The 9794-nt window shown below is 34.8% G+C and overlaps 1 protein-coding gene across 1 annotated transcript; it reads left to right on the top strand.

Moving 5' to 3' along the window:
* The first annotated feature begins 5316 nt into the window (after positions 1–5316).
* Positions 5317–6136, top strand: LOC125470662. Its single transcript, XM_048569971.1, has 2 exons — positions 5317–5646; positions 5711–6136. Exons 1-2 carry the CDS (start codon positions 5317–5319, stop codon positions 6134–6136), a joined length of 756 nt encoding a protein of 251 aa, XP_048425928.1.
* The last annotated feature ends 3658 nt before the right edge of the window (positions 6137–9794 follow it).

Below are 9794 nucleotides of genomic sequence, written 5' to 3' on the forward strand. Positions count from 1 at the left end.
GGGTTAAAACGCACGCGCGTGTGTGTGTATTGTTTTTAGAAAGTAAACGTACATATATATTAACACAATTTGTGACAAAGTTTAGGCTTGAGTATATTTGTCACTATTATATTTTATGATTATTTTACTTATTATAACATGAATGAATTACAAATTTATGCAACAGTGTGACGGCTAGAACAAAAAATTACTCTACATACCTTTAAGGCAATGAGCAAAGGTGAATTGTGAGAATTAAATATTGCGCTTTCATAAACATCTAGGAATTGTGTTTAGTTTTGACGATGTATTATTCTAAATTTTTGAAATTTATAATTTAGTCTTGTACCATCTCTTATAGGGATAGAGTCCACCAACACATGTGAATTTTATATCTACTAGAGAGATGATACAAATATGATATAAAAAATGTGGTAATAGTAACATTTTTATTCTAGTAATAGTAACTTTTGTTATCATTATGTTGTAGATCAAGTGGATTAATCATACCTACCTGGGGTGCTACAGAGTAATATAAAAATAGATGTTGTAACTAATTTTATCATAATGGAAAACCTATTCAGTTCAGTATCTCTTCAGATCTGACTGTTCTTGTATAACAATAAACAAAATCTTGTCCATATGATACATACGATCTCATATTTTTCACACCAAAAAAAAAATGAAAAGAAAAGAAAAAGAAAGATACGATCTCATGTAATTGGTACGGAGTAGCATGTATATGGACTTGTAACACAAAGTCAAGAAAAATATTAAGGGTTCCTATCTGCTTCCTATCTTTTATAAGTACCATAGTAATCGATATGTAGTTCTACTTCCACAGATTCATGGGGTTTCCATCCCAAGAACTTAAAGCTTCAATGTTTCAATATGCCGCTGGTAAGCCTTTTCATATATATTAGGTCCTTTATGCAAAGGGATCTTTATTTTTTGAAAAAAAATGGGGATTAGGTGTGGAGCTCACTCCACATCAAACTTTAACGATCCGAACCGTCTATTTTATAAGTCTTGATTCATACATCCTTGCAAAAATTCAATTCAATCCGAAACCATTTGCATATTTAATTATCAAGATAAAATTTCATTGTTTCTTATATAACAAAGTATTCGTTAACTTTTTTGAACTCAATTAGATGTCTTAAACATTTCCGATTTGGCTAATATTTTGCAAGGATGATCTACGAGGTGCAACTTGAAAAATAAACGGTTTGGATCGTTAAAATTCGATGTGGTGTGAACCCTACAACTAATCTACATTTTTATAAAAAAAAAAATAAGGATCCCTTCCCTTAAAGGTTTCCTATATATATATTCTTCTGCTCTTGCATTTTGTTGAAACTATATATTTTTTTCCTTTCATCCAACTGAAACTAATTAAAAACGAGAAGGTTTTCTTCAAATTAACTGACATTAATTAAATGTATAATTGATCACATTATTTTTATATCTTGTACACAAATTGATGGTGCAGCAATGAAGATAGTGCCAATGTACTGTGACAAATGCAGAACCAAGGCCTTGAAGATTGCAGCTGCTGCACAAGGGTACGCGCCTTTCGATATTATCATTCAAATTTTTTTTCACCTTTTTCATTGTTAATTATAGTTGGCATGTAAATAATTAGAGTATCAAAATTAATGAAAGCAAGTGTTACAAAAGTGTGATAGAAGGAGCAAACACAGATCATATGGAGGTGATCGTGTTGGTGCATAAGCATGGTAGCTGGATCACTGAAGCAATGCAGCTGCAACATGGAAGAAGAAGTTGAAGATCGAATTGTTCTAAGTGTTAGCTTTAGTTGAATTTAAATCCTTGTAATGAACGCTCAAGATTATGTCTCTATGCTGTATATCTTGCCACATGTCTAGTTTGTTAGAAAGTTAATGAAAACATGTGTTGAGTACGTGATCATAGTCACGCTGCTACTGTGGGTGTGCATCGGCTATAATCCCCACTTTGTAGCCAATTTTGGTGGATGGAATCCAACGTAGATTCAAGGAGCTATGAACTCCATTCTTTCCTGAATTTCACCTTCTTTACATCATCTTCAATCTCATTTCAATTACTTGTTGATTTGATAACAATTGCACTGAGAAATTTAGTCTAAAACTAGCCTAAACACTAACAGATCGGGGATGATGTAGACTCCGTCTTCTTGACGAGGTCATTGAGGAAGAAGCTCGACTGTTCCTGCACTATAGTCGAAGTTGAAAAAGTGAAGCCGGCAGTTAAAACTGAGGAAAAGCCAACTCCTTCAGTTCCTTCGGCAAGCTGTGTTCAATATTGTTGCACTCCCCAGTTTCGTCCAGTGTACTGTGAATTGGTTCATGAATATCCAGAACCAACCACTTTCTCCATAATGTAATTGCCTATGACATGAATTAGTTGAACTTGATTATGACCATTTTCTCTTTTCCCTACATGTAGATGGATCTGAAGTTCACAAGAAATATTTTTTAAATCAATTGCTTTTCTCTCTGAAAAATTCCATCCCCACCAAAAAGTGTACCTCGCTTAGTAATACGAAGCGTAAGTCTTAATATGTGTGTGAGAGAATTCGGGTTAAAAATTGAGTTGGGTTTGGATTGACATAAACTGACAAGACATCAACCCAACTCAACCCAATAAATGATAAGATTGAGGTCGGGTTGGGTGTGGACGGATTTTTATAAATTTCAGTCTAACCTGCCCCATCGGATTTGAATTTGAATCGAAGATGATAAACTTATATGTAGATGATTAAATAATCTCCAATTTGAATGATTTTACTTTGGTTCAATCTCTTAATCTTTATTTGAACACTATACCTGCAAAAAATCATTCAAATTGGAGATTATTTAATCATTTAAATGTATCAAATAAATCAACGGTATAGGTATCAAGTATCGTATTCATGATGAGTTATTGATTTATTAATTTGATATTGTTGGATGACTAAACGATCTCTGACTCAAATAATTTTGTAGGAATCACTACTACAAAAAACACTTTGTGCGACGAAAATTAAAAAAAAACAAATATTTAGAGATCAAGTAACGAGACAAAACTTTTCGACGGTTATAAATGAAAAATCACGATTTAACGGTTATTTAACTCCGATTTTGATGATGTTTTTTATAGTTACACTCCTTGACCCTATATGAATACAATGAATGAATTCGATTTTCAATTTAAAATATTTACACTAATGGACACCACGAAATCTTATGTTATACTTAATGAAAGTATACATAAACTCTAAGTGTTAGTGAATCTATTGTTTTGATGGGATACGCATTCTACGAAATTAGTTTCAACGATCCAACTGTCAAACTTGTTTATATATAGTTCGAGATCATATACGCCAAAAATTGCAAAAAACAAATATTCAGAGATCAAGGAATGAGACAAAACTTTTCGACGATTATAAACGAAAAATCACGATTTAATGGTTATTTCAACTCCGATTTTGATGATTTTTTATAGCTACACTCCCTGACCCTATATGAATATAATAAACTAATTCGATCGTCAATTTAAAATACATTTTTCTAACAAAAATTTGATCGAAACTACAATAATATGTTTTTCTAACAAAAACCCAATCTGAACTACAATAATAAATTTAAAGCTACTTAATAAACATATATACCGTTCAATTTCTTAAGCGTTATATGTACAAAATAAAAAACGAAAATAAATTTGTTTAGGGGATGAAATATTTGAATTACGTCGCACAAAGATTTAAAAAAAAATGATTTTATTTTATTTATTTTTGTAGAGACTTTGCATGACGAAGTTTAAAGTTTCGTTGCGTAAAGTACGATGTGTTTTTCGTCGTGCAAGACTTTGCACAACGAAATTTATAATTTCGTCGTGCAAAATCACTTTACGCGACGATGTTGTTTTGTCGCGCAAAATTTTGTCGCACATAGTAACTTTGCACGACAATGTGTTTTTCGTCATGCAAGACTTTGCACGACGAAGTTTACAATTTCGTCGTGCAAAGTGACTTTGGGTAACGATGTGTGTTTCGTCTTTTTTTACTAGTGAATGATCCCAAATTAAGATTAAGATATTGAATGTTTATGATTATGATTCTAATGTGTTGAGAATGAATTTCACATTGATGTGAGAATGGACCTTGTATAGGCTTATAACTAAGGTTGGTACTCTCCATATTACCAATATGTTTTATGGTGGAATATCAACTTTTTCATGGTATTAGAGCAGGTTGTTCCACATGTTCAGTTCAACCAAACAAACACACGCACTCCACATCACCCCGTTATGGTGTCCACGTGTTAGGCTTGAAAAATACATGTGAGGGGGCGCGTAGAGAATGATGATGTGAGGAGATACCTTGCATGAGCTTATAAATAAGTTGTGTTATTCTTCATATTATGAATTGATTTTATGGTAGAACCTCAATTTCTTCCTATGCATGATATTTTAAGTTAGCCATTTTTGAAAATGGGTAATAAAAGACAGAGCACATGGTAATTATATAATTGTGATTTGGAGTCCCTTAGACTGCCCAAGCTACCAATTATATAAGGAACTGTCTCTACTTTCACAATGCTAAACCCTATTTAGTGCCATGTTAGTTGATTATGATGGTTTGGCAGTCAAGAAAGAATTCATTCAAAATTCACAATACTAAGCCCTATTTAGTGCCATGTTAGTTGATTATGGTGCTTTGGCCGTCAAGAAAGAATTCATTCAAAATTTGTGATAGTACCATATATATTAATTTACGTAAAAACAGAAGACTGAGACTTTGTATGCCTTCTATCACATTTGTATTGACAAGATATATAACAAAGACTGCAGGTTGGAAGTATTAACCATAAGAATGCCAAGTGGCATAATCTTTGCTATGACATGTGTAATGATCCTAGAGTGTTGGTTTTAGTTAGTTACAAGTTTACTTGCTAACTAAGTATCCTAGTTACTATATATAGTGAGCTAAGTCATTTTCCAATATAATGAAAAACTGTTATTGCTGTAATATCAAAGTCTTCTTTCTCTCTTCTGTGAGTTTTCGCATTCCTTCTCTTTCTTCATCTCTATGTGTTAAGATGGTATCGAGCCCAGGTTTCGTAAAATTTTTTGGGAACAACATTGTGTGGCAAGGGTTCTGAGGAGTTTAGCGAGATTGATTCCAGCAATTCTTGGAGTCGATCGAAAAGGTGCAATTGGGAATCTGAAGGTTGATGAGACTAGTCAGAAAATTGCGATGGGAGATCTTAGGAGTTGTGTGAGTTGTCTTGGCTTACGGAGTTGATCGGTTGCTACGATTGATCGGAAAAGTTGCTGCAGAAAATTAGTGAGATAATGGGAGGTTCTCCACTCAAGATTGAGGGCCTATTAGGGATGCTTACAATTCGTTTACAAGAGGACAACTTTGTAAAATGGTCATTTCAATTTCAATCCGTGTTGGAAGGTTATGATTTGTTTGACTACTTTGACGGTACCAATGTTTGCCCTCCGAAGTATGTTGTCTCGTTAGAAAGTAGGGTTACAACAGAGATTACTGCAGCTTATCGTGAATGGATTAAGGCTGATAAAGCATTTCTCAGTTTATCGATTGCTGCTCTTGGAGATGAGGTTATTGAATATGTTGTAGGAAGTAAAACTGCTTATGACGACTCAACTCACCGACAGGTATGCTACAGTTTCAAGGGCAAGAATCAATCATCTAAAGATTGAATTGCATACTACCAAGAAGAGAGCAGATTCTATTGAGAAGTATTTACTCAGGCTCAAGCACTTGAAAGATCAATTACTTCCTACAGGAGAATCAATTTCAGATAATGATCTTATTGTTGCAGCTCTGGCAGGTTTACCCTCAGAATATAATATAATCAAAACAGTAATTGTAGCAAGAGAGTCAGTAATTACATTGAAAGAGTTTCGTGTACAGTTGTTAAGTGTAGAAAGAACAACTGAAGAATATACCTCCTCTCTGCAATTTCCTATGATTGGAATGTTCTCTCAAGGAGATTCTTCTGTTATGGGTATATCCAGACAGTACTATCAAGGTGACAATTCAAATAAAGGTGGTTCAAATGGTGGTCATTTTTATCAAGGGGAATCCTCTACAACATGTGCAAGTAGGCATTTTATCAGGGAGATTATTCTAATGGAGGTGTAGGTTTTGTGAGTCAACTTCCAAGATCAAATGGCACTGGACCAAGTGGTGGACATTTTTCTCAGGGTAATCTATCTCAACAGTTTCAAGCCCATAGAAACAACAATGGTTTCAATGGCCCTAGGTTCAACTCTAGACCTATGTACAATGGTCATAATTCTGGGAACTTCAACAACCGCAACACTGGTGGTTTTAATAGTTCTTCAGGCAATAACAATGGAGGCTCAACATGGGGAAATTGGAATGACAATAATGGTCAGCGATCACACATCATTCCTAAGTGTCAGATTTGCAACAAAAAGGGGCATACTGCACCAAATTGCTATTATAGAAATGAGGAATCACCTACTTCTAATCAAGCGATTCCTGAATGTCAAATCTGTGGAAAACGTGGTCACACTGCCTTGAATTGTTTCCACAAGGGCAATTATGCTTTTCAAGGAACTCAACCACCATCATCTCTTAATGCTATGATTGATCAGTCTTCAATGGAGTTCAATAACAATCAGGCTTGGATAATGGACATTGGAGCTATTCATCATATGATTGGAAATATTGGCGATTTAAACATGCTGACACCATTTGAAGGAGATCAGAAAATCACAGTGGGAAGTGGTGAATGCTTTCCTATCAAAAACATTGGTTCTTCCTCTGTCAAAACATCTTCTAAACCACTTCATCTTTATATTGTGCTACATGTTCTAGATTTAGCTGCTAGTCTTATTTTAGTTTATACTTTATGCAAGGATAATAACTGTTATGTGATTATGGATGAATTTGGATTTTGGGTGCAGGATAAGGCAACAAAGACAATTCTCATGAGAGGAATGAGTAGTAGGGGATTATACCATATACCAAAGTAGCTCTTTTTCAACTATAATCGTCTAATAACATCTTCACCAAAGGTATTGCTTGGTCAGCTTGTGAGAGCATCCTTATGGCATTATAGGTTAAGGCATCCTACCAATGAAGTATTTCATAGTCTGTTGTCCAGTTCTCAAATCACATATAAGCCTGATATAAATAAACATGTCTGTAGTCATTGTCTTAGAGGCAAGATGTCTAGATAGGTTTTTGATTCTATGATTGTGAGGTTTGTACAACCTTTTGAAAGAATAAGTAGCGATGTATAGGGTCCATCTTCAATTGTATCAATTGAAGGTTACAAGTACTATGTGAGCCTTATTGATGAATGTACAAAATTTACATGGATATTCCCATTAATATACAAGTCTCAAGTTCTAGACGTGTTTGAGAAGTTTTATGTCTTTATTCAGAATCATTTTCAAGTTGTTCCTAAGTTTTTTCAATCAGATGGAGGTGGTGAATATATGAGTCTTGCTTTCAAGAGGTTTCTGGAATCAAATGGTGTTGTGCATTTGGTTTCCTGTCCATATACTTCTCAACAAAATGAAACTGCAGAAAGAAAATATAGACATATTTTAGAAACTGCAGTAACCATGTTATCCACAGCTCACTTACCACATAATTTTTGGTTCCATGCATGTGCTCATGTGGTTTTTCTTATCAACAAAATGCCTTGTAAATCATTAGGATTGCAGTCTCCATTTTTTGAACTATTTGGAGTTCAACCAGTGTTATCTTCTTTAAAAGTATTTGGGACATCCGTTTACCGCTATCTTAGACCATATAATTCATCAAAGTTAGATGCTAAGACAAATCAATGTGTATTTTTTGGATACTCACTAGGATACAAAGGGGTCATTTGTTATCATAGAGCCCTAAAAAAAAATTGTTGATATCCAGACATGTGATTCACGATGAACAAACCTTTCCTTTTCATCACAGTGAGATAAAGTTTCAGTATTGAAAAGATACTGGGAACATATTTGTTACACGTTCAATCCTTGTTCCTTATGTTTTTCATTCTATAAATAGTGACAACAGTTCATCACAATCTGGAACAAGGTCTCAATCAGTTCATACAGTGGATCAAATGAGTTCTCATGATGCTGTTATGCTAGATTAGTCAGTTCCAGTGGCTTCAAATTCATCACAAGATTGTTCCACATCTCAGAATCAAGAAATGTCTTCATGTACTCAGTAACAGGTTGCTTCCCCTCACACTATTCCCCTTTCTACATCAACTTACAACTTTTTGTTGCATGTCCAGAGTTCAGCCCAATTAAAGGTAATTCATTTCCTCAATCCAAATAATGATTCAAGTTTAATTCATCCAATGCAAACTAGATTGAAATTTAGTGCTATTTAGAGACAAGATTATAATGCTTACTTTGCTTATGACTCAATTGCTATTGATTGTGATGTTGTTCATAAAGATATATCCATGTGGTTATATGGCTCTTCTAAGTATTACTGAGTTTTCTGAACCCACATCTTACAAAGCTACTGTTCCTTGTGAAAATTGGAGAAATGCCACGCTTGAAGAGTTCACCGCTTTACAGAAACAAGGAACCTGGGAGTTGGTTCCTCTACTTTCAAATAGAAATGTAATAGGCAGCAAGTGGGTTTATAAGGTGAAAAGAGATCAGTTTGGCAAAATGTCTAGGTATAAAGCTCGTTTAGTGGCTCCAGGGTTCAGTCAAGAACAAGGTTTGGATTATGACAAAACATTTAGTCCTGTTGTGAGACACATCACAGTTAGAATTGTTTTAGCTCTGGCAGCATCAAACAAATGGTCTCTAAGGCAGCTTGATGTGAAGAATGCATTTCTTCACGATTATTTACAGGAAGAAGTATTCATGAAACAACCACAAGGTTTTCAAGACCCTGAGCATCCAGAGTATGTTTGCAAACTGGTGAAGTCTCTATATGGAGGCTCCTCGAGCTTGGAATTCAAAATTTACAACTTATTTGCCAACTTTGGGATTTCAGGTTTCAAAATCAGATCCAAGTATGTTCATTAAGCTCACAATCATGATGTGGTTATACTTTTGCTCTATGTTGATGACATCATCATCACTAGTTCAAGTCCTTCTTTGGTTCAACAAGTTATCACTGATTTGGGCGATGTATTTGATATGAAGGACATGGGTCTACTCACATATTTTATGGGATTGGAGATCACATATCAAAAGAATGGAGATTTGTTTATTTCCCAACCAAAGTATGTCAAAGATCTGCTCAAGAGGGTAGGTATGGAGTCTTGTAAGCCATGTCCAACCCCCTACAAACCACATACACAACTTCTTAAGGATGAAGGTATTCCATTATCAGATCCCAAGTTGTTTAGAAGTTTGGTGGGAGCTTTGCAGTATTTGACATTTACACGTCCTGATATTGCATTTGTTGTGAATTGTGCATGTCAGTTTATGGCAACACCTACTGATGAACATTTTCATTTAGTTAAAAGGATACTTCGATACTTGCAAGGAACAATGTCATGTGGTCTCACATATTCAAGAACAGATCGTATCGGAATCACTGCATTCAGTGATGCAGATTCGGCATCTGACATTAACACATGGCGGTCAACTACTGGATATGTGGTGTTTTTAGGACAAAATCCCATTTTGTGGATGTCTAAGAAACAAGGGGTGGTCTCCTGTAGCTCAACCGAAGCTGAATATAAAGCATTTGCCAATGCTGCTGCTGATATTGCTTGGGTGAGCCTTATATTGAAAGACTTGAAGGTCTATCTACCTGATCCTCCTCTCTTATATTGTGATAATATATCCAC

Source organism: the organism of the source record quoted next, unplaced genomic scaffold (assembly GCF_019419815.1).
Source record: "Pyrus x bretschneideri cultivar Hongxiangsu unplaced genomic scaffold, Pyrus_bretschneideri_v1 Contig51, whole genome shotgun sequence".
In the NCBI taxonomy this organism is placed as follows: domain Eukaryota; kingdom Viridiplantae; phylum Streptophyta; class Magnoliopsida; order Rosales; family Rosaceae; genus Pyrus; species Pyrus x bretschneideri.

Bases quoted from the DNA above. Each gene is read 5' to 3' on its own strand.
- LOC125470662 (XM_048569971.1), top strand. From the start codon at position 5,317: ATGGGAGGTTCTCCACTCAAGATTGAGGGCCTATTAGGGATGCTTACA. The intron at 5,647-5,710 runs GTATGCTACAGT...ACTACCAAGAAG, and splicing joins ACGACTCAACTCACCGACAG to AGAGCAGATTCTATTGAGAA.